Source organism: Artemia sp. Qi Xiang Cuo, chromosome 2, assembly GCF_049724085.1.
Source record: "Artemia sp. Qi Xiang Cuo chromosome 2, ASM4972408v1, whole genome shotgun sequence".
NCBI classification, from domain to species: Eukaryota; Metazoa; Arthropoda; class Branchiopoda; order Anostraca; family Artemiidae; genus Artemia; species Artemia sp. Qi Xiang Cuo.
In genome coordinates, this window is record NC_142795.1 from 81,553,152 (window position 1) to 81,579,165 (window position 26,014).

The 26,014-nt window shown below is 35.1% G+C and overlaps 2 protein-coding genes across 2 annotated transcripts in view; both read right to left on the reverse strand.

The window, feature by feature from the left end:
* Positions 1-22,746, reverse strand: part of Xe7 (A-kinase anchor protein 17A) — a 45,893-nt gene extending 23,147 nt beyond the window's left edge. The window contains exons 1-3 of the mRNA XM_089103517.1: positions 22,519-22,746; positions 16,959-17,149; positions 2,389-2,527 (exon numbers count right to left, since the gene is read on the reverse strand). Coding sequence (XP_088959643.1) covers positions 2,389-2,527; positions 16,959-17,149; positions 22,519-22,722 — 534 coding nt within the window. The 5' untranslated portion in view covers positions 22,723-22,746. The remainder of the gene's footprint in view (positions 1-2,388; positions 2,528-16,958; positions 17,150-22,518) is intronic.
* Positions 22,747-24,550: 1,804 nt separating this feature from the next.
* The window catches only part of LOC148955687 (organic cation transporter protein-like), an 83,985-nt gene continuing 82,521 nt past the window's right edge, over positions 24,551-26,014 (reverse strand). The window contains exon 11 of the mRNA XM_089108303.1: positions 24,551-24,722. Within this exon, the coding sequence (XP_088964429.1) occupies positions 24,671-24,722 (52 nt within the window). The 3' untranslated portion in view covers positions 24,551-24,670. The remainder of the gene's footprint in view (positions 24,723-26,014) is intronic.

The window sequence follows — 26,014 nt, forward strand, 5'->3', positions numbered from 1 at the left end:
ACAGTGTCTTAAATAAGAGAGAGAGAAAAAGCCAATTTCAGTAATCTTACATTTAAACACTCAGAATTTAAACGCTAAAAAGGAAAAAGCATTTTTTCTTTAGCGCTTCTAAAAACAAACGCTAAAAAGCATTTAAACGCTCGGAATCTTGACAAAAAAGCTCAGAATTTGAAAATTGACCACTTTAAATTATTTATTGTAAATTGATGCGTCTTTTGTTACCTCGACAACTAAACAAACTCGAAAAGAAGTAGATAAAGCTTTAAAGAAAAGTAAATAAAAGTAAAATACGCTCGAGAAAATTAAGTGATCATACCCCCAAACAGAAGAAATTTAAGACACTCCCTCTCCTGATATCTATCTTAGAAAAAAGTATCCTTGGAGTACGATCAAGGTACTTAGCAGCCCAATGTGTAATACACCAATAGACGCAACAAGAGATGTTGAGGTACAGCATTAAAAAAAAAAAAAAAAGACTCATCAGAAATTCAAATTTATAACGTCGGAAAGAGATGAGTTCATTCACTTCTGGCAAGGATCTAGCAAAGATATATCAATTTATCATATTTATCAAAACTGAAAAAAAATACAAGAAAGCTCTATGAAAAAGGGGTCCAACCCCACTTTCTGGGGTTATATTGAGAGGAAGACTGAGATGGCTAGGACACGCTCTGTGCATGAACAATGACAGATTGCCAAAGATTGTCCTTTACGAAAAACCATCTAGGGTTAAACGAAAAGCAGGTCATCCCCGAATCGGGTGGGAGGTCTTAAACAGGATTTAATGTAAAGAGATTGGTCTATGAGTAGATGAAAATAGAGGAGGAGCGTGCGTAGCTGCGTTGGCCTTAGGCCCATATAGGCCATTGAGGGCCCTATGCACAATCCATCAATAGATGTCACAAATCGTTGAGATAAGGCAGTAAGATTAAACTGACAAACAGATTATGAAATTTAAATTTTACATGCCAGAAAGAGATGAGTCCACTCACATCAAAAAATGATCTAGCAAAAGGCGCCAGTTTACCGCATTTGTTCAAACTGACAAGAAAGAACATAGAAAAAAGAGAAGGCATGGTAACATTTTTAACGAGTCAATTTTCAAACAAATTTAAACTTGAAACTGAGCAGTTTAAAAGGCAAGCTGAGCAACTTCCCTTTAGACCACTTCAACTTCCAAATTGACCAACATTTTCATAGTTACCTCATAGTGGAAAAATGCAAAATAAATGTCTTTTAATGCACCAATTTTTAACCCCCCCCCCCCCAGAGTGGCGTCATGTTACTAGAGTGTCTTAAACAAAAGAGAGAGAGAAAAAAAGCCAATTTCAGTAATCTTGCATTTTGACAAAAAAAAGCTCAGAATTTGAAAATTGACCACTTTAAATTATTTATTGTAAATTGATGCGTCTTTTGTTACCTTGACCACTAAACGAACTCGAAAAGAAATAAATAAAACTTAACAGAAAAGTAAATAAAAGTAAAATGCGCTCGAGAAAAGAAAGTGACCATACCCCAAAATAGAAGAAATTTAGGGCACTTTCTCTCCTGATATCTATCTTAAAAAATAGTATCCTTGGAGTACGATCAAGGCACTTAACAGCCTAATGTGTAATACACCAATAAACACAACAAGAGATGTTGAAGTACAGCATTAAAATTAAACAAACAAAAACAAACAAAAAAACAAAAAATTACTTATCAGAAATTCAAATTTATAACGTCAGAATGAGTCCATTGTCTTCTGGCAAGGATCTAGCAAAAATATATCAATTTATCATATTTATCAAAACTGAAAAAAAAAAGAAAGATGAATTTGAAACTTACTGATTTCCTTTGGCCCAAAAGTTGGCCTTCTTTTCTCTCTTGATGAAATGCAGAAACTTTCTCTCTACTCCTACCACTCTTTCTTACTTCCGCTCGGTTCTAGCTTGTTTTAGACATGGAAATATTTGGAACATGGAAACACATAGTGTAATATGTCAGACCCACCATGAACAAGTATATACCTTATGAAAAAGTTGCTATACACTCCATGAACAAGTTGTAACATGCTAATAAAACTCTCCCAATTTCACAGTTTTGGGTAAGAAAATAGGTACCTCTGCTTGAGATATACCAGCTCTTGGGGGAAGTGTACAAAACCCCTAAAAAATCTAAAAAATACAGATATATGGAAAAGTTAATTTAAGACATAGGCTAAGAGCTCACCCAAAGTATCCCGTGAACGTTGAACCTGTGTGGACATTTGGAAGGGAAAATTAGAGCAAAACAAATGAAAAGTTTGAGGTTGAAATTAATTTCTCTTTTTAAGGTAGTAATTTGTTATTTCAATATAATTTTAGTGTGGAATAAACACAAGAGATGTAAACACAAAATGATTCTTACATTTCGAACCATACTCTCTGATGGCTTGTCAGGACTTCCGCCTACATCGCGATCCCTAAACCAACGACATGGCAAGTTGGCTAAATGGATTGTATCCGGCCTCTCTCCTGGCTTCATTTCATTCATGTTTTTTGCATCCCTATACAAAAAAAGACAATACAATAGAAAACTAGAGTCTCTCCCATTGGTTTGAATTGAATTTGACAAAGAATACATTAGCTCTAACATTATTAAAATCGACATAAAAACAGAAGACACTTTATACATACGATATTTGGCGCATTATATTAGATATCAAATTAGATATTCTGGAGTTTTGCAGTCTTGTATCTAGGGAAGTATTTTATCCTGCTTTTTTACTTTTAATTAAAGCTAATTTCATACGTGTTGATGGCAGAAGATCATTTTTTTGTGCCATACTTGATTTTATGGGCGTAGAGAAGGAGAGGCAGAGGGGGGCAGCTGCCCCCCCCTCCTAGAACTTCAAATTTACACTAGGTATGGCTAAAAAAGCAGACAGTTGAAAAAGCAGATGGTTGAAAAAGCAGTTGAAAAAAGGTAGATGGTTAAAAAAGCAGTCGATAAAGGTGGACGGTTGAAAAGAAATAAACAGCTGGAATGACAGAATATAATTCAAACAAGATACAAGTATCCATAATGTCTTGGAAAGATTTAGCTCTAATCCAAGAAGATTGATTAATGCTGAAGCTTATTGATGATTTATAATTTTTGGTGATTACTTTTTAATAAATATTTCATAGGTATTATAGAACTTGATAGCGATGTAAGGTTTTGTGAACTGCCAATATAACTTCAGCGCCCCGCCCTTCATCACGGAATCGGCTGTTCCCTCCCCCCCCCCCTAGAGAAGAAGCTACGTACGCCCATGTTTGACTTAATATGCCATACACCCTGCTGAAACAGTGCAGAGTTATACCTTGAGGAGCAATATATCCTGATTTTTTGGCATCTGCAGCTAACAGTTTATGTCTGTACCTTTAGATACATGCACAACACCAACTACAGGAAACATAAAGGTACTATGATTTTTCACATTTTTATTCAGTTATATTATAAAGTCTATTTAACATCAATGCTTTGTTTTGTTTGTTGAAGTATTTCATTTCTCTTCTATAATTTCATTGATGTATTTTATATACTCCTCAATTTTGAGGTAAATAAATAATAAATAGAATAAAACAGATGCACATGCACAATACAATAGAAAACGATTTGTGTCTCTAAATTTGATAAAAACACAAAAAATTTAAAAAAACACATACAAAATTTGTTTGTATTCATTTCTGCTATGTTTTTTCGAGTCGGACAAACATTTCGGGTGGGGGGGGGGGGGGTTAGAACCCCCAAACCCTCCCCCCTGAATACTGTCTAGCCTCCACCCACATCTTCAGTTTAGGGAAAGAATGGAAGCCGTTTGGCCTGTATATGCAGTGCTTTAGCCCAACGGCTTCCTGAAGAATTTAAATGAGACATTTTCAAATAACCCTGACTTATTGCCACGTAGTCCCAGAAGCCGCACGGAGAACCGGCAGCGCGCCGCCAAAAAGGCTTCAGCGCACCGCCAGAAATTTCAAGCGCCGAATTATTTTGGAGATTATAGAGGCAAATATAACGCAAGATTTGCTATCTAAGTAGATGCAAAAATTTTGGATCCTCTCAATATATTTTTGAATTTACTCGTCAACGATGGACTTTAGATTATCATTTACTGGTTTCTCTCCTCTTCGTTACACTGTAATATTTTCTAATTAAAATGAGTTTTGACTGGCCATGATACTCCTCAAATAACTTATTTATAAATATTTTACCATATGTAAAAATGCAGCTATTCTACAAAGGCCAAACAGCAAGGTGGAAAATATTTATAAGTAATAACGCCCCCCTCTCCCACCCAAAATGTTTTTATGCATATGTACATAGAAGCATGTGCAAAGTGGAAGAACTAAACTTTTATACACGTTCTTTGTCTTCTTAACAACCATATCGGAAAAATTTAAATTTAAAATACCAATGAATTCCGTCAAAGATTTTGTGATTTAGATGAGCTTCTTGACGCCGATGCTCAGTTGCCCATTGTACAGGCTGCTGATGATCTGCTTCCTATGTTACGAAGATATGAGCAATGCTGGTCCCCATAACGGGATTTGACCATAAGATAAATTGCAACATATAGTATGATGCAAAGTATTATTCAATGGAAAGGCCCTCTGGAAAGAGTTTTGTGTAAGAATGGGAAACCTGACCTTGTTCTAGCTTCTAGATGATGAGGAATATGAACTAACGCGTGACCTTTGCTATCTACTACCAAACTTTTCTACTACAGTCGAGTCTATTAAGGGAAAATTCTTTCCCACCCTAAATAAATGCCCTGCTCTGTCGAGGCCTCTTAAAAGGGAACCTTGAGGAGCAACCAAATGATAGCAGCAGTACTTTGCTTCTGAAAGAGAATGTGAAAGACAACTTTGATTTTCGCTTCCCAAGGGATGATCTCGTGGTGACAGCTGCAAATTTGGACTTCGAAACATTCAAGACAAATGAAATTGATGAGCATCTGACGTTTCGTGATGGTTCACTGACAAGAAGGGAATTCTTGTTCAAAATGGTTAAGCCTCTAGTGCTGGCGGCAGTCATAAGGTACTTTGGGGCTTCCAGGTGAGCTTATTGTCCACCACTACGCCTAGTATTTCACTACTTCATTCACATATTCTATCAGATTTCCATTCAGATATATGTTTGGGAGGGCTCTAATCCTTTTCCTAGAGAACACAATTACTTTTGTTTTAGCAGAACATTTCAAGTCGGCTTCTTATGCCCATTTTCTAGTTTCTCTAAGACCTGGGCCATTAATGTCTTTATTTGTTAGGTGTCTTGGGCCATAGCCCTGACATTATTATCATCCGCAAAAACAGTTTCACCATCATCCTTTACACTACGAGGAATGTCGAATGATCCTGTATTATACAAGTCAGGGCCCAAGGCTGAACCTTGAGGGATCCCTCTTTCGGGGAACACTGTAGTCTCTGATAATATTTCTCCAATTCTTACTTTGACTCTTCTTCCTTTCAGATAATCTTCCAATAACATTAGCATTTGACCTTTGATTTCGGCTGTTATTAGGCATCCAATCATTTTTCTGTGAAGCAAGTTGTTAAAAGCACCCTCAATATTTAATAAAACAGCTGCTAGTATCCATTCATTTTGAAAAGTGAATAGTGCGTCCTGTTTCAAGCATGTAGGACTGTCCTCTGCACTTCTGTTTTTACGAAAGCCACATTGGATGTCTTTCAGTATTTTTTTTTCTGGTCCATCACAACTTCTAGCCCTTTTTTAATCATTCTTTCCATGGCTTTTCCAATCACTGAGAGGAGGGTAATGTATCTGTAGTTTTCAATCTTTGAAGCATCTTTTCCAGGCTTTGATAACATCACTGCTTCTCCGTATTTCCATACATCAGGAAATTTTTCCCATCTTCCATGCACCATTTATTATTCCCAATAATACTTTTAGCCAAGATGTAGGGAGTGCTTTAACAAATTGTGGTAATATTTATTCGGGTACCTGAGATGTATTTGGCAAGTTCCTTTTTACATTCCTCAGTTCTTGTTCAGAGAAAGGTCTGTTGTATGGCACATCTTTTCCCTGTGTTCCAAGCTGGCCGGCTTTCATCTCCATCTCTCTATCCTTTTGGGAATTTGGATCTTTTCGTCCAATCACTGAGCTCATGAACTTAGCAGCTGCATCAACTTTTCGTTTACAAGAACTTTAGTACCATACATTATTGGAGGGTTGTTTCTGCTTGAAATAGGTCCATTGTTCATCTTTTTATAAATTCATGCAATTTTTTAGTGGGCTTTCTAAAGTCAAGGTTGTTTATGAAACTACTCCATGCTTTTCTCTTAGCTTCCAGCACTGTTTTCTGGAACTTGGCATATGCTCCGTTTTTTTTTAAATATGATTATGTAGACTCCATTCCGATTTATATATTCTTTTCTCTATATATTCTCTATATATTCTTTTCATAAAATCCCGCTTGGCTTCGGAGCAATCATTGTTCCACCATATAGAGCCTTTGAGAGCACTCACTTCCCTATATGGCACTATATTTTTGGCTATTTTCATCATTGGGTCTTGAAATAATTCAATTTTCCTTGACAATTCTACATCTTCATCTGTTAACGACTTCAGTCTTCCTTTAGATCTTGACCTGTCAAGACGTCTTGTTTTGAAATAAATGACGCTTGTGATTTTTAAGTGAAGACGCAAGATCAGTCTTGTGAACTTTTCTTTAGCAAGTACCAGTGCTAATCCTGGCTTAGGCGACCAGGTTTTAGTTGAAGATATAGCTTCTAATTCAAGGTCCGTCTCATTTTTATTTCCTAGCCTAGAATGTCCCATCCTTGCAATGAATGGTACAGAAAATGTGGAACTGGGTCTTTCCATTGTTCTAAGTGTAATGCTTGGTTGCACCCTGCTTGTGCCGGCACAACAAAAAGTAATCGTCTTAAAAACCCTAATTGGTTATGCGTTTAATGCCGAGCGTTGATGGTTGAAAATGACGCGATTAATACCATCGACAATCAACCAGAAGTGGTTCAACCAATCGAGACTGTAAAATCCCCCGTTGTTTTGGATGGAGGATATTCAACTATCTCCAACAAACATCAACTTGAAGGGATTGATGAAAATGGTACTACAAAGTCCCCCACTATACCTTGTGTTTTGAGCAATATCAAAAATAGTCCTGATCAATCATTCTATTTTGCAAAAGTACACATAATACATCACTTCAAAAATACCCCCCAGATATATGTTTTCAGCGATGGTGCATTAGACTGCATTGCAGAAACGGCTAATGACTCTAAGTTCCATGCCAGTAAGTGCTCCCAAGAAAAAAAACGCAGAAATCGTCAATCTCCGGAAAGTGATTATATATCTAGACTTTCTCTATGACAGTTTATCTTATCTTTACGAACGTTAGAAAAGTGATCTCTTTAAGGAAAATGAAATCAAATGTTAAAAGTCGGTTTTCAGCTAGCAATTGTTGAGGCTATACATGCATTAAAATCCCATACATCGCCCAGTGTTTCTCCTTCAGCTGATACTTCTAATCCAAATATACATTATCCAAATTCTTCAAGTTGCGTAAAAACTGTAAAACCCTTTGAATCTAAAAACGTCACTATATGTAATCAAGCAAGCTCTAGTGAACTTCCCTCATCAGAATTTTTTCAAGGGATTAAAAGGTTACGGAAACTAATCCTTCTGACCTTGTTTTAACTGAAAATAATTTATTCTTGAAATCCAGTGGTAATGACACATCTTTAAAGATTGACAATGATGTCGAACTTACAGGCGGATATTCTCACCCAATGCAATCATATATTCAAAAAAATGAGTTCTGTGGTCTCAAGTGTAATAAACCTAACGTTTGCTTTAGTTTTTTAGACAGTAGATGTATGTCTAGTAATTGTAAATATCTACACATTTGTAAGTTTCATGTTTTTAACCGTTGCATAAATAAACTGTGTAAAGATCCCCATGTTGATATCTGCAAACAATTTTCAAGTGGAAGATGCTTTGGCTGTGCAAAACATCATATCAAATTGCCCATTAAGAGTCGTAGTAGGTTCCACAAAACTGGGCTACCCAGAAGCCACCTAGATTCTGCTAATCCAACTAAATATTTTTTTGACCATCGCTAACACACAAGAAAGTCCACGAGCTATCCAGTTCTTACCCATCGAGTACCTATGCAGAGAATACCCCCGTCTTCCGCTGCCCTTTCCTCCCCCCGTACTTCTTTTTCAAAGATACACCCACCCACCCCTCCGGCGGCGTTCCACCATTTTACTACCCGTCCAACTGTCATTACCTACCGCCTTGCGTACCCACTTAACGTGGACTCTTCGTACCATTCCCCTGCAAAAATACCCTCATCTCTCTTGATTCCTCCAGTTCACCCCAAACTCAACCGCTACTTAGTTACCGCTGCTTAGAGTCTCCGCTAGTACCTGCTCAATTAAATGCAATTTTATTTGTAAAAGGTGGATTTGACCCCCCCCCCCTGTCCCTTGTTCTCACTATCCAAGTTTGGCCCCCGTCAAGAATTCCACTAGAACCTCTGACCCCATCTGTGATATAAAAGAAGTAAAGTGTAAAAACGGTACTTTCTCAAGTTGCTTTCGATTCCTCACGCTTTTGCTGAGCAACACTGAAAGCCTTAACTTCGAAAAACTTAATGAATTAGACACCCTTTCTAAAATATATAGATTAGATGTAATCGCTATTACTGAAGTCCAAGCTCAAAATTTGCACGTGTTAAAGATTAAAAATTTTTCTCAATTTATTAAACTCAGACCAGAAAACCTCTGGGTAAGAAAGGTGGCGGAATTCTGTTCTTTGTCCTTAATGACTTGTACCCAAGTGAAATCTCAATTCCGTGTCTTGCTCCCTTTGATGAGATTATGTGGGCGTGTGTTCGACCTAAAGTCTTGCCACGTCCTTTCAATTTAATTTTTCTGTTTTGTTTTTATTACTCCCCTAATCAGAGATCCTCTGACAAAATAAATTTCATTGAAAAATTACATGCAAGTGCTGACTTTGTACTATCAAAATACCCAACTGCTGGAATTTCTCTGATTGGTGACGCAAATAATTAAAGATTTGATTCTACATGTAATACTTTTAATTTAAAACAGTTCGTTTATGTCCAATCTACAAAAGGCATTACTACTCTTGATTTAATTTGCATTAATTTTTCGAAGTTTTACAAACCCGTCTCTACTCTGGCCCCTTTCTGGTGTTGTTACCACTTCAACCTTTTCCTATCTATAGCTACAAAATTTAAATAATTGTTCTATACAAAATTAAAAGTTTATGGACTTAACCATTGCCCAAGAGTAGTCCCATTTTGCTCCGTAATTAAGGCTGAAATTGATCCTCTATATATCACTCAAAGGACGGCTTTGTCCCTCCAAAATCTATTGAGGAGTAATTATGAATTCCACTTCCCTGAGAAAAAAATTAAAACGTGTTCTACAGATAAGCCTTATGTTACTGAGTCTTTTAAAAAAACTTATAAGGAAAAAAATCACTTTTTTCAAAGCAGGTCGCATTACTGAGGCTAATGGTCTAAGGAAGTTCCTAAAGAAAAAATTAACAAAAGCAGCTTCTAATTATGATAATAGTGAATTGAAAGATACTTGTTCTAACAAGCCCAAGTAATGGTGCAGCAAAATTAATCAGACTTGCAGTAAAAGTCCTTCTGAGGTTAATTTTTATCTCCCTAAAATCTCTAATCAGACTGCCAACGATTTAAACTTGTTTCTTGCTTCCATCGTGCAAAATCTCCCCCCTTTCACTGGCTCAAGTCCAACTATTCCTCCCAATACTTCCTTCCCCTTTATTTCTCACTCTGATGTTATAAATAAAATTCTAAAATATAAATAATATTCTACAGTTGACTTAATTAAAGCCTTTTCAGACAAAATTGCTGAGCCTTTATCAAATATTTTCAACCACATCACAAAATTTGGTAAATTCCCAAGTTGCTGGAAACAAGGTTTTATAGCACCTGTCCCAAAAAAATGCACCAGTCTGACTATCGCCAACGTTCGTCCCATTACCCTCATTTCAGTTTTTTCCAAACTTTATGAAAGTTTCTTCTGTGACTGGCTTAGGGATATAATTTGTCCGCTTATTGACACCCGTCAGTTTGGTAACTTAAGGAAAACTTCTACCACCCATTACCTTGTGCACTTAATGCATGCCGTCGTAACTAATCTTGACAAACCAAGTGTTTGGCTAAAACTTTTTCTAGGTGATTTCCAAAAAGATTTTGTCATGGGTTACCAAACCAATCTAATTCGTTCACAACTGGTTAATAGTGTACTTGATCTTCTGTTAGAAAATATTGTTATATCGCTTCTTACAAATTGACCTCAAATTGTTAAATATTAAAATATTTTCTCTACCCCCTCCCTATATATTCTGGAATTCCTTAAGGAACCTTATTGGGACCACTTTTATTTCTAGTCATGGTTAATGATATTGGTAAGGATTTTTCCCCAAAGGTGGAAATACGTGGATGACTTGTCGATCCTTGACGTATGTCACAGGAAGACTAAAAGTAACCCCTTCGAAATCCTAACCCATATTTTGGATGAAGCAAAGAACCTAAATGTGAAAGTAAATTCCACCAAATCAAATATAATGACGATAAATGTTTTGAAATTTACTCCCGCTTTCCTTGACCCTATCCCACCCAAAATGCTTTTGAAACATGTTAAACTCCTTGGTGTCACAATTTCAAATAATCATAAATGGAACAAGCAAGTTTCTAATATTATCAAACATTCAAACGCGTCATTGTCCACGTTAAAAGTTTCGAACAGATTTAATTACTCCCAAATGAATTACCTCCATGTTTATTAATACTTTATCAGGCTACTATTAGAATTTGGATGTCCGATCTAGAAGGCGAATTCTCAAACAAACTTAGTGACAAAATCAAGTCAGATCTAAACCATTTAATCAAGATCATGAACAAAAAAAACAGAGGTCCATACTCCTTCCTCCATAAATCTGTAGGTATTACCATATTCTAAATCAAGAGAGTCCAAATTTTATTGCGTTTTGTTCAATTCATACTACTTTAACCCCATGTTGAGGACATCTTTTCCGATTTACATGACCCCATTAGACCCCGGCTCCCCCATTTAGCTTCTTTGGTAATTCCAGCATATTCACCTATCCATAACATTACTGAGAGGGTCCGGAAGACTTTTATGCCCTTTATTCTGGCACACCTGAATAATCCCTGAAATATGCTCTGTATCAAAATTAACTCCCCAGTCCATTATTTTAGTCATTGTTTATGTTCACAATAATCATGCGTCATTTTTTTCTCTTTTTCTTTGTCACTTTTATTTTCCCTTTTGTTTATACTTATTTATGTTAAATTTCTTTTCTGACCTTTAATTTTAAATTTTTTTTCCCTTTAATTGTATTCCTTTCTTTAATTGTAAATATTTATTTTGACAACTAATTTGGCTTGATTTTAAGTGGTTTTTTTTTTTTTTATTTATTTGATCTTGAACACGATTTCGGTAATGTTTTTCTTCTTGACTGTGATTTTCTTTTATCCACCACCCCTTCTTCTTCTATTTTTCTGTTTCCATTCCAGCCAATTGTTAATTTCTTATCGACCATTTTTATGCTTGATTGGCGTTACCTTTCTTACTGTATTATTTGTTTCTTCGTTTTGCTTTGTCTATTTCTTTTTGACATATGAAGCAAATTCGGCTCTATTAGAGCTTGTGATAGCCTTTGGAAAATAAATATTATCTTATCTTATTATCTTGTCTTATCTCTCACACCAAATTCTTCAAATGCCACAGTAACAAGGGGCCAGTTCACATTTTTTATTTTAAATCTTTTTTCATGTTACCCCTGGGAGGAACTTCTTCATCAAGAGTGCATAATATAGGATAATGATCATAAGACAACTCAAAGACAACTCACTTCCAGCATCACATACTATGTTTAATTTAGTGTATATCCTTGCATGGGCGTAGCGAGGGGAGGGGGGGGGGAGCTTCCCCTCCCTAGACCTTCAAGTTTACATTAGATATGGCTGAAAAAGCAGATAGTTTGGAAAAAGCAGTTGATAAAACTTCATCACACTATCGACTGCCCCCCCCTAGACAATATGCTGCCTAATAATGCCTACGCCCATGTATACTTGGGCTACATTATACCAAGTCAAATGTTGTTTCCTCTCCTGTCTGAGGGTTTAGCCTTGTTGGCAAGCCACTAGGTGTCACTAAACAAATTGAATTATTTATTAAACAATTCTCTAGGCTGGTACCAGAATTGTTAATAATTCTGACTTTGCACCAAGATTTGCTGTGTGCATTCATATCATTAACTAATATCAAATCTTCTCCAACTGGAAATTTACTGATAGTCTTCTATTCTTTGTCCCAGCAGTCCATTATTTCCATCCGGATTATAAACACATATAATATTTGCTTTCCTGTTGTTTTCCAAAAAAATCTGGGCTCTAATGATTTCCAATTCTTTATCTGCAGGGTGATGATTCCTCAGCTCCAACTCCTTGTGATGAATATGGTTTTTAATTCCAATCATTACACCTCCTTTTTTTTCCATTTATTCTGTCATTCCCCAAATGCTAAACCTTTGAACGAACTCGCATTATTAGGTTTAAGCCATGTTTCTTGAATACAGACAACATCAATGTCTTTTTGGTAATAGTATTGTAGCAACAAATCTCTATTTTCTCTCATAATTGAACATGCATTCCAAGATAACATTTTCAGCTGCATTTTCAGGGGTTTGATCTATTTTCAAATCCGCTTTTAACTTGGCAACCCATTGATATGTCACTGCGATTAAGTTTTCCCAATTTCAGCTCTTGTACTAAATCGCACAACTAGTTTATCTTTTCACTCAGTGGTAAATCTTGAATATTTAACATACCAGGGGTTGTCAACGTCCCAATCACTAATTTATTTGCTGTCCATTGTTGCAATTCTCCTGCAGTTTTACTTATTATTCTTTTTTTGGGTTCAAGTTTGAGAGCACTGCTTGAGCATAGTTTCTATATGTAATCCTTGCTCTCTTGAAATCCATACCATATTTTTCAGCAACCTCTAACATTTGTTGATTTTCTCTTCTTATTTGGCAAATGGAAGACTTTGATGAGTGATTTTCTTTACAGTTTGCACACTTGTATTTATCGGTCCTTTCATCTGTGCTTTCCATTTTAAGTGGGCAATCTCGGCTTTGGTGGTTCTTTGCACATCTTAGGCAAACCTCTTTTGATTTACAGTCTTTTTGTAAGTGTCCATACTTTTGACACTTATAGTACTGCATTACCTTCCTATGGTAGGGCAAAACGTCTTTGTTTCTTCCACAATACCAAATGCTAGCTGAGATAATGTTAGCTTCAAAAACTACCTTGACTGATAGGCTGTCCTCTAGCTTTTTGAATTCTCTGTTATACCTTTGTAGTCTAATAACATCTTTCACTGCAACAACAGACTGGATACTTGATTGTATCTAATCTTGGGATACCTTTCATCACTCTTCTTGCTAATTTTTCTTTCCTTATAACTGTAACTTCAATGTTCAGCACCTTCTTCATCTCCAAAGCAGTCTTAAGTGCACTTTCATCCTTAAGATGCAGGAAAATGTTTTTACCATCTCTATTAATCTCAAAGTTAAACCTACTTTTTATCTTCTCCTTGAAAAACATTGTGAGTTCATATTCGTTGGTGAATTTGGCACTTTGCACAACAGGCTTGAAAATGACACTACCACAAATCATTTCAGTTTCTGGAATCTCTAGTTGAGGAAGATTAACACTTGGTTGATTTCTGCTTTTTGTTACTTGGCCACTGGTTGTCTGAATATCACCTTTTCTATGGAAAAACTGCTGTTTTGGAGCTTCTCTTTCCATTTGGATGCTGTTATTACTAGCTGGAGATACCACCCTTCTCTTCAATTTATTTCTTTTTTCCTTTTCTTCACAATATAATCCCTCGGCTTCTCTTGGGTTTATCATGGTCATTTCATCAGTTTCAAAATTAATTTCAGGTAGATTAAAAATTCCCTTCCAACTCGCACTCTTCAACTTCTAAACTGCTATATCTGTTGCTCAACTTGCATGCATACTGTGATGTGTTACATCCTTCATTTGAATCTACAATGGGGCTGTTATTGAACACTTACTGACTGTATATACGGGGCATTACTTGTATCACTGCAAGTCTATTGTTCATGCCATTTACAGCAGAAACGTATTGAGATGAATTCGATGAGCTTGGTATAGATCTATTGCTGTATACTTGTTGTCCATAAATACTGGGTAAATGCATAGGGCTTGGCACATTCCACTGCATTTGCATTAACTGAGGTCCTGGAGCCCCATTCATAGGCATCTGCATAAGGTAATGAACCATTGAGTAATGTCCAACACTAATAGCTGCTGGGCCCCTACCTGTGGGGCCAACCTGATTGTCCATATTGACACTATTCTTCAACTATGCTTTATATAGTCCAATCTCTTCCGTTATGATTAAACTGTAATTCACTCAATATCACAAAGAAAGAGTCTCTGATCAAACTTATCTTGTCATGTGTACGAATTTTAAAACTCTCCACCCATGGATCAAGACCTGTCTGAAAATAATAATAACTTTCTACCTATTTTATGGCTAAGGGCAAAATTTGTGGAAAATGTCTGAGAAAATACCATCTTTCTGCTACCACATTTGTTTCTTCAAAAGTTCAATATGGATTGCTGCATAAGAAGAACTTTTTCAGCAATCCATCACCGTAAAAGTAAATACAAGCCTTAGTTTTTTGGTGCTTCAATATGAAATGACGGATATAGTTCATTTTGCATAAATATCTGCTATTGCCTTCTTCACCTCTGCTGGATACCTTCATGGAAACCTCTACTCTAACTTGTTGTTCTTCTGTACATAGATTTACAGTGTTTAAACAATTCTTTCGAGCCGTATTGCCAAGTCTGCAGCTGGTGCGGTGCTTTACTACTCAAAACCCAAGATCTCAAAGAAGAATTCAACAAATACCGGCAACTTGACTTAACACTCTTGCTCAGCAGGGCCGCCAACGTACAGGGAACTCGTTGACAGCGCTATCTGTCTTTTCCAGGTTGTCCTGTCCCAGGCTAGTGATGAAGCCTCGTTTGGGTTGATATTGCAGCTGAGGAGTTGTTGGTTTATGACATCAACAAACTTGGTGCACGGTCTTCCTCTAGGACGTCAGCATTCATTTTTCGAAGGGTTGAAATCTGTGATGATCCTTGCAGGGGTGCTTGGTGGGAGACAGAGTAGGTGTCCGTACCCCCTCAATGAACGAGTTTCTACTTCAGTAGAGAGATTTGCCAGCTTGAAGGTTGTCATGATCTCAGCGTTGCGGATCTGGTCATACCATTTGAAGCCTTCTATTCGACGAAGGTGTCTAGTTTGAACAGCATCGACTTGTTGTAACTGTGTTGTTTAGCCAGCCAGATTTATGAAAAATAAATCTGACTTGGATCTGGCAAATAAGAAGTGTCCAAAAATTATACGTTCTCTTGAGTTCTAGGGTTTTGGTTGATTCTATGTTATGTCGAATTTTTCAAAAAGAACTGGAATGCAAAAAGCGTCAACAAAAGTATCACAGTTAAGGGCATCTTGATCTGTATATGCTGAGTTATATGTCTTCATGAAGTAATATGCAGTTCTTCACCTGAAACTTCTCTTATGCAAGACTCTTCAGTTAACTGAACGTGATTAGGCGGTTACTTGCAAACAAGTAGATATTGTCCTTCCTGGAATAATAGAAACCCAAGAAAGTACTGCATGTTTTTTTTTGCTTCTATTTTTGACAAAGCTCAACGTTTTGCCAGTACTTTCAGACTTGAGAAGACACGTTAGAAAATAGGAGGCGGAGGGAGAACGCAATTGGACAGTCATGACTGGCTTTATCAGTATAGAGCCCCTTCCTCTGTGCATCCCTTTTCTATGCCCCCTCATATCAGAGCAGAAATATTGTTATGAACTTTAACATACTGTTTGGTTATGTCTCAGCATCCTTTCCATTCTAATTTTTTTTTATTTTGTCCCTAGTCCATGAAGTTGGTCCTCTCCTTAAATTATATGGTTTAGGGAAAAATGGTACCAGAGACAACTTTCAAGATTCTCCTTGTATTGGCTGTTATTTGCATTGCAATGTAGTAACATTAGGGGCCAGAGAAATTGCAAATTTTCACACTACCAATCAATTTACAATTATTTGAACATAAGATTTAACAGCAAGAAGTCAAGGGCTTATGGGGGCAATAGCTCACACCACATCTTGGTTACTCCTAGGCATGATTTAAAAAACGATCAGAAATAAAAAAAAGTTTTTTTTAACTGAAAGTGAGGAGAAACATTAAAACTTAAAGCATAACCCTGAAAAAGACTTCTTAAAGCAAGAAACTAAGCTTTGGCATGAATATTTGAAAAGGTTCTGTTAACATGAATATCTTCTTGAACTAGGGCTTTCTCTTCAAGACTACACCTCTGCCTTTTCTCAAATATTTTCTTTGTCATTGATGCCCTTACAACATTGACTGTAAGTATTGCTTCCCTTAAGAGTTCTCCATGCTGGCTAAGAATCTGGCAAAGGAATCAGAAAGGCCAAAAAAAGCAGACTAGTTTAGCCTTTCACATCATTCATGGTGATATTGATGTTTGCACTAAAATGGCAAATATTTCAAAAATACACAACTGCCTACCTATACTTTTTTGAAAAAGAGCCCTTACAGGATTGCAGCATATATACAACATTTTACCTGATGGAGGCATAATCATTCCTGAAGGCTAGACTTAAGCAAGGAGCTCTAAACTAATCTCACTAAGACCATTACAGAGGATTTACTCGAGGATACTTTTTTGGTACGTTCTTGCCCCCCCCCCCCAAAAAAAAAAACACTGGATGCAGCCCTGCTTTTGACAGTTGTTTTGTTTTACCTAAAGAAAGAGTCCCAGTCCTGCCTGGATGGTCCTGTGACCCGAGCTTCACAAGCACGAATTTTTAACATTTCAGGAAAACCACTCAACTTCATTGACGTCTGATCCAAGCGCTTTGCCACAAAGCTGAGTAAGCTTCGGTTTTTTAGTTCAGCTTCAAAACGAATAAAATTCATCGTACTCTGTGCCACCTAGAAAAAGAAACATTAGACTTTTACCATAATCATTACTGAGATGCTGATTAACTAAAATGAGAGATAAATAAAGTTTAGAAGATTTTGGTTACTTCATCAAAGGAATCTGTGACACAAATAGTGTTACATCTAGATAATGTTGAACAAAAAATCAAACATATAATCACTTTAGGATAATGGTGACAACCTCCGCATGGTGCTTGTCAAAGAAGCAGACCATATTCATATCAATCCAAAAAAAGGGCTTACAACTGTCACTTTCAGTCTGTACTCATCAACAGGCTATCCTGCCCAGTGTCTGGCCATGAGATAAAGTAGTTTGTGGAGTATGCTGCCAAAACTGGATGAACTGAATGTAGATGGCATTAAATGAAGTGGCAGAGGACATTCTTTATTCTGGCAGAACGTAGAGGGAAATTGTAGAGTAGACAAAATTTGGTTGTGTCTGCGTCTGAGGTTGCCAAACAGTACAGGCAGCCAGGCACCTAAACTCATTTCTAGCCAAACTAGAAAATACCCTATTTTTGGCACATAATCTCATATGTTATCAACAAGTCTTGGTACTTTCTGGATGGGGGTATTTTCCAGGGGGGTAAATGCTGGCTTCCCATATATAGCCCATGAAATATATAAAAACTAAAAGGAAACACTAAAACAATGAAATTCTTACTTTATAATGTGCCCTTTAAATATCATTAAAAATACTATTTTGATGAATTACACACTCAATCACACAGATAGATTAATTACATACTGAAACTAAAAAACTTTAACATAAAGAGTGAGGTCTTGAGGAGGAGGCAACCCCTTTCATATATGTAATAATTTCAGTTTGTTTTGAGGTTTGATGTTGCTCCTCACTTTTGGTTGAAAAACTTTTTTTTTTTTTATTTATTTAGATACTTACAAATAGTATTTGTTAATGGGAAACAAACAGGTCTTGTAAAGAAAAGTAAAGAGCCTCATTAAACCGAAAATGAGCAGAAATAAAGTATAATAATCTTCAAAGTAAAAACTATGGAGTCTAATAGAAAAAAAAGATATAAAATATTTTTTGTACAAAAAAGACTATGTCAATAAAAGATGAACAGATATTAATATAGAAAAAAATTTCCACAAAACAAGGTTGTCAAAGAATAGTAAACAGCCTTGTTAAGCCAAAAATAAGTAGAAATTAATTCAAATAACCTTACAAACAGTTTGTGGTAATGAACTGCAAGTAAGGAGCAACCCGGCTCAATGGTAACCAAAACTCTAAACGGAATTTTTGTACAAGTAGATGAATCAGAAGAATTAGATTTATTTGTTGATTTCAAACATATAAATTTAGCCAATCTTAGTGCTATCCATCGAAAGTTTTACTATTGAAGAAATTTGTCGTATTTTCAAGACGAGAGGGAAAACCCTCTAAAAACTGTAGAACCTTATGAAAATCACACCATGATATTCAGCGTATCAGAGAACCCTACTGTAGAGGTTTCAAGCTCCTATCTACAAAAATGTGGAATTTTCCATTTTTTGCCAGAAGAATGATCACAGATCCATGTTTATTTGTTTTTTTTTTCTTTTTCCCAGGGGTGATTGTATCGACCCAGCGGTCCTAGAATATCGTGGGAGGGCTCATTGGAACGAAAATTAAAAGTTCTAGTGCCCTTTTTGAGTGACCAAAAAAATGGAGGGCAACTAGGCCCCCTCTCACTCTCATTTTTTTCCCAAAGTCACCCGATCAAAATTTTGAGATAGCCATTTTTTTCAGCATAGTCGAAAATATTACAACCATGTCTCTTAGGATGCCTTAATCCCTCAAAACCCCCAGGGGGAGGGCTGAAAATTATGAAATTTACCCAATATTAACATATAGTATTGGTTATTCGGAAGTATACAGACGTTTTTTTCTGTTGAATTTTTTCTGGTAGTGGGGGGTGGGGGTGAGCTGGGGGTTATATGGGAGGATTTTTTCATGAAGGAAGTTTTCATGGGGGACGGGACATTGCTATGAAGGGGGCACCGGATTTCCCATCATTATTTTTAAAAAAATCACAAATTAAATATAAAAACCAAGTTTTTCAACTGAAAGTAAGGAGCAACATCAAAACTTAAAACAAACAAAAAAATATTAGCTATATGATTGGGTTCACCTTCTAGTCAATGCCTTGCTCTTTAAGCCAAAGATTTTTTACTACTTTCATAAGAGCTATTTATTCTAATTAATGACCATTGGGATTATGGGGTCATTTTTAAAGAATTGGAACAAAATTCGAACTTTAGCTTAAGGAGCAAGGTATTGACTAGGGGGCAAACCCTCTAATATACGTATTAAAAATATATGAATATAGAAGTTTGTTACGTAAGTTAATTCGTAAGACATGTGTATTTATTACTAGTAAAAACGTTCATAAATAAAATTCAACAAGTTTTGAGAAAGCCATTTAACCAATTAAAAGTAAAATTAATATACAGATTTCGTTTTAATTATTCATGCATGGTGAGCCAAAATCAAAACCTGCACTAATTCAAAAACGTTCACAAATGAAATAAAAAAAAAACAAGTTTTTTTAATTGAAAGTAAGGAACAACGTTAAAACCTAAAACAAGCAGAAATTATTCCATATATGAAAGGGGCGGTCCCCTCCTCATTGCCTCGCTCTTTACGCTAAAGTTTGACTTTCTCGCGACTCAATTTTTTTAAACAATAAAATTTTGTTTTAATTGCAAATTTTATTAATTAACTTTAACAAAAATTACATCATCAGATTCAGCTTATCAAAGAACATTATTAAAGAAGCTTTAAACTCGTATCTTCCAAAATGTGGAATTTTGCATTTTAAAATAAAAGCTGCATTAACAAAAAAAGGATCAGAAATTAAATTAAAAAAACAAGTTTTTTAAAATGAAAGTAAGGAGCGACATTAAAACTTAAAACGAACAGAAATTATCCCGTATATGAAAGGGGCTGTCCCCTCCTCAACACCTCGTTTTTTATGCTAAAGTTTTTCCTTTTAATGTTCCTTTTCCTTTAATGTTGCTCCTTACTTTCAGTTTAAAAAACTTGTTTTTTTTATTTAATTTCTATAAGACTATAGTTTTTACTTTGAAGATTATTTGACTATATTTTTGCACAATTTTGGTTTAATAAGGTACTGCAATGTTCATTTTAATACTTTTTCCTTGTGTTTCCCATTAACAAACACTATCTGTATGTAATCAAACAAAAAAAACAAGTTTTTCAACTGAAAGTAAGGAGCAACCTCAAACCTTAAAAGAAACAGAAATTATAATGTATATGAAAGGGTTTGCTTCCTCCTCAAGACCTTGCTCTTTATACTGAAGTTTTTCTTATAGAATTTTAATACAAAGCTTATTGTTCTAATTAAACAGCCATTGTTTTTCAGGAATTCTTCTTAAAGAATTTGGACAAAAGTCAAAATTTTAGCGTAAAAAGTAAGGTCTTGTGGAAGGGGCAGCTTCTCTCATATACATAATAATTTCTGTTCGTTTTAAGTTTTGGTATTGCTCCTTATTTACAGTTGAAAAAACTTGTTCTTTTAAACTTCATTTATGATCGTTTTTAAATAATACCGGGAAATCCGGCTCTCTCTCCATGAAAAATTCTAGTCCTTGTGTATTATATGTCACTCACTTAAGTTTATGCTGTGTAAAACTTGAGAACAAATCAGTTTATTTGCTACTTTAGAAACAAATTTGGGCTATATATTTGCACATTAGAGAGAAAGAGAGAGAGAGAGAGGGGGAGGGTAAGGTATAGCTGGTCTGCATGCAAAATGTGTTAGGTACAATTATTCTGCATATTATTCAGTAAGAAGTATTTCTGGCTTCAAACTGTCCAAATACTTTACAGTAAATTTCTAGGTGGCGCTATAATTTAGCTAGGATGAAAGTGAAAACATAATTTGATGCTGTTTTTATGCTCTTTTATAAATCAATAATTACTTCTGTTGCAAGTTGCATCTTGAGCCCTTAAAGCCCAAAGGTATTTCATTTTTGTAACAACACAAAGAAGTTATCAACACTAGCTAAGTTATTGAAAAGTGGTTAAAAACATATCACTAGTTTATAAATAAGTTGTTCAAGAGTAGGCCTAATATATTTTGAAAATACTTATTTGTTATAATTCAAATCTCATTTATTAGGCAACTCAAATATAAACCATTTTCCTACCATTTCAAGTTTTTCAAATGCTGTCAACAAAAATTGAGTTGAATTTTGTGATTCAAAACTTTGCTGTTGACAATCCAGGGTATATATTTCCACATTAGGGAGGTGGGTGATGAGTGATGTTCCACATTAGGGGGTGATGTTTTTTATGCTCTTTTATAATTCATATAAAATACCTTTGGGGCTCTTTAAGGGCTCAAGATGAAATTTGCAACAGAAGGAATAATTGAATTACAAAAGAGCATAAAAAAAGGCACCAAATGATGTTTTTACTTTCATCCTAGCTAAATTATAGTGCCACCTAGAAATTACCTACTTTACCTCCCCTCCCCCCTCCTTATGTACAAATATATAGCCCAAATTTATATATTTAATTATATATTTCCTATCAATTCTGTCACTTGTCTTTGTCTTGTCTCACACTAAGCTGAAAGAAACTAACAATGAAACCAGTCTGTTCTCTAGTTTTACATAGCATAAACTTGAGTGAGTGGCATATAAAACATATGTACCAAAGTTGCTTCTCTCTACAGAAGATAAAAAAACAAAAATTAAATAAAATTCTTGAGATTTTTGGCAGGAGTATTTTCCAGGGCATATTTTCTGGGGGGGGTAAATTCCTAGAACCAGGATAATCAGGGGGAGAGGTTACAATAATGAGTAAATTGATTAGGCTATTATATCTGAAAAAAAAAAACATTAAAAAGGAATTGAGGAGTGTATTCACCATGTCTCCTTATATGATGGTTACAACTGTTGACATTGTGCACTAGCAAAAGTTATTTCTAGGCTAGCCAAAATGTTTTAAGGAGGGGGGGGGCAATGGATTTTACTTACTGGCTAGACATTTGACTGATATATTTGGGTGATATTGCTATTCAAATTACTTCATCTTGGCTTTTTACCAACTGAGATTGATTTTCTTTCATTGATCTAGACTATTAAAGACTTAAAAATAATTTAGCCAGTAAAATAGTGTTGCTTTGCACCACTATCACTACTTTTCATGATAGCAAGAACCTTCCTTAACTATGAATTTACCCAAAACTGAGTTGGTTGGTTGTCAGCTCACCAAAATAACTGTTTACTCTTTAGGCTATTTAACAAAATGACCAGCTAATCTGTAAAATTCATTGGCTCTTCTTGCCAATATTTGGCTGAAGTGTTTCCGTATAATTAACAGAAACTACCTTTATTACAGTAAAATCTTCTGGGGATACAATTGACCTCAGCTTCTCCATAACTTCCCAGTTACTGATTGTTTGACCAGCAGATTTCAATGGTGGCAGCTGGACAGATATGTGTAATTTTGCAACTGGCTTTAGAAATAACCCGTATTCATGGTAAAATTTTATTACGTCACTTGTATCTCGACATGGTTGAACAACAACCATTTTTCTTATTAAACTCAAGGAATTATAAATTTCTTGACAAGAAAAAATACGAAAACATTTTCTATCGACCTAGAGCTTAAAATGTATCTGTAGTTGCGAATATTAGACCCCTCTGTTGCAGTTACTTCGGACTTATCCACAGATGACAGCCTATGTGAATGTTATTGATTTTTTATATTTTGAGAAAAAAACTGCATAATTTTTTAGTTCACATCAGCATTTCTAACCGCACCAGCTTGATTCCACATATGAAGTGAAAAATTTGATTTAGCAAAAGAGCAGATTCTACCAAGCCTTTTTCTTGCGGAAAAATCATTTTGCAGGCTATTTGTCGTTTCACCTAGCTACTTCAATCGCTAAAGTTGGCAACTTAGGTCTTCTAAATATTGAACTCAGGCCCTTGTTTCTTGCTTGCTGTTATCTTTTTCTGCAGTTTTGTTTTTGATTTACCGTTTTTTCGAGCTTGAAGATAGTTTCCCCCCTCAATATCAAAATAATTTTGCAAAAAGTTTCTAGCCTTAATGGTTTTGCATTTCGTTCTGCACAAGAAAACAGAGCAAGACAGCCAATTAACTACATATATATATATATATATATATATATATATATATATATATATATATATATATATATATATATATATATATATATATATATATATATATATATATATACATTCTGAAGTATAAACATGTACTTTAATCTTGCATTGCAGGACTATAATGCAAAGAAATTGAAATGAATAATTCACATTTTGTAGATGAAGGACGGTAGATGGAGACAAAAAAAATTTTCATTGCCCGTCTGGGTATAAACAAAAAGCAGGCAATCCCCAAATGGAATGGGATAAGGTCATTAAAAATAGTCTTATGTAATTTTAAACTTCATAGGAGGGCGTAAAAAGTGAGGCTTTTCTCTCTTGATTTTCTTTCACTTATCATATGAGTTTGATTAAGTAATAATGAAAAAAATACAGAAGAAGAAATTATTTATTCTGTTTAAGGTTTGCGATCCCTTTGCAAATATTGATATGTTATTGTTTTACTCTTCTATGCTTTAAGTATATCAACGAAAGATAAAATTTTGGCATCAGTCCGTAGCTAAAATATAGTTCCGTACATCTACTAAATCAAGTTTTTGAAGTATGTGGGGTACTAGGTTTTAAGATTTAAAATATGTTGAAATCGTTGAAGAAAAAGACAATTTTCTAGTTTGAAAACTATTTAGTTCCATTCAAATGAAAAAATGCATACACAAACTTTTAATTATTCCGAGAAAATCGTTTTCAAAGTTTCTCAAGTTTTGCGGCATTTCTCCAACCCATTGCACCACACTAGAAATAGGATTGAAGTGAAAAGTTGTTAGGATTGGTTTTAGACAGTATTCTTTCCAAACATGCAATTAAAATGGACGCTAAAGTCCGCTGACTCTGCTAAATGTCAATTTTTCACCTTTGGCAAACAGGGCAACAAGCTGCAGATGTGTGTTTTGCTTGAAAAATCTTTGCAGGGGTAGGGGATTTTATTTGGACATTCTTGCATATACCATTCGATTCACTTCTCTGAGCTGAATTCAGTGATATATCTAACTTGGAGAGTGAATTTTCATGTATATACACGTTTTTACCTTTGGAAGGCCCTACAGCTGCAGTCTTGTCACAAGTTCTTAATTTTAAATAGAATAGAGGAGTAGCAAGTATTTCTTCAGGTGGCTTGGAGTTGCAATGAGTTATTTTTAGTATCAGTAGTAGTATAGTGAAAAATTTTGACACCAAAAAGCTTCTGAAATTTTTCCTGGAAGCAAAAAGAGCAATTATAGCCTATATAAATCTCTTATTTATAGTATTAGCAACAGAAAAAGACACGAAAAAAAGAAAAAGCTAATTTCAACGTTAGTTCATTTTGAAATCACACAAATCTTTAATAAAAATATAAGATACTAAAACAGATCAGCTTTGCTCACTTTCGTTTGTTTGGCAGCATGGTAGCTTCAGCCGGTACCTATAATAATATGATCCAAATTAACAAATCATGTTCACTATAAAACATTTTTAGTAAAATATATTAATGGTTATTTTAATGTGTTTTAGCTCAACTAAAAGTAAATAATAAAAAATTCTCATGGATAGGTGAGTAAATTGAAGGGTAGTTCCAAAAACAATGGAAATCACCAAGTAATGAAAATCATTACCATGGGCCCCCTAGCCAATGTTTGTAACCAGTATAGCAGGTTAGTGGCAAATCCTTAAATGGCAAATCCTTATTGGAACTGTCATGTTATAATCACCAAATACGGCCACCATTCCAATAAAAAATCGAGCTGTCCTGTAACGATCAATAAACATAAAATCATATTAGTTTATATTTTATATTCATAAGAAGTATATGCCTAATGTTGACTGGTTGTAAAGATACAATGCGTTTCATCAGCCTTAAGCCGATGTTATTCTAAATCCTCACTCGAACACATTAAATTAATTATAGTCACCCTCCACTTAACCAAGAAAAATGACAACACTGTGTGACATTTTAAGACGTTTTTATGGTAGAAGAACAGTACCTTCATTGCTTTTTATCCGTGCTAAAGCAGTTTGTGCTTTATGTGGTGGCTCGAGAATGTCCAATGTTGTATAATACTATAATAGTGTTCTTAAAATGAAATCCGATTTTTTTCTTGTTTTTTAGCACAGGTGAAATGAAATCTATGAATTTACTTTATTGACTCTTGCATATCAGGATAATCTTCTTTCGTTTTGTTTTGGCTTGTAACTATAAAACATTCTATTTAGTGGGTGTACTATTAACCTGATTTTTTTGGTTAAATTTTTAGACGGTTTGCAACGTTATACGACGCTCCTGTGACCACGTTTTAGCCTTTAATTCAAAGACTTTAAGGAAATTTTAAAGAAAATGCCACCTAATTTGTGACCATTCTTTTTTCACCAAGCGATGCTTATGCTTCTCTGTCCCATTATATGGTACTAACTGTGCAAACTACCACTTTCGATATCTAGGGTAAATAAACTCTTAAGATTATCCAATGAATTTTATCTTGTCTATTTGATATTTTGTTGCGTTGCAAAAATCAACTGAAAATTACCATAAACATTTCAGAGACCATGACAATATCACCGTCGGTGGCAAGCAGCTTTAGTAAATTTCTTGGAGAACAAACTCAATCTATGATGATATATGTTGCGAGTATTTTGACGCCCTTATAGCTAAGTTAATGTAGCATTCCACAAAGTAAGCTGGTAGCTTTGTGCGAATATAACCAACACTTAACTAAATGC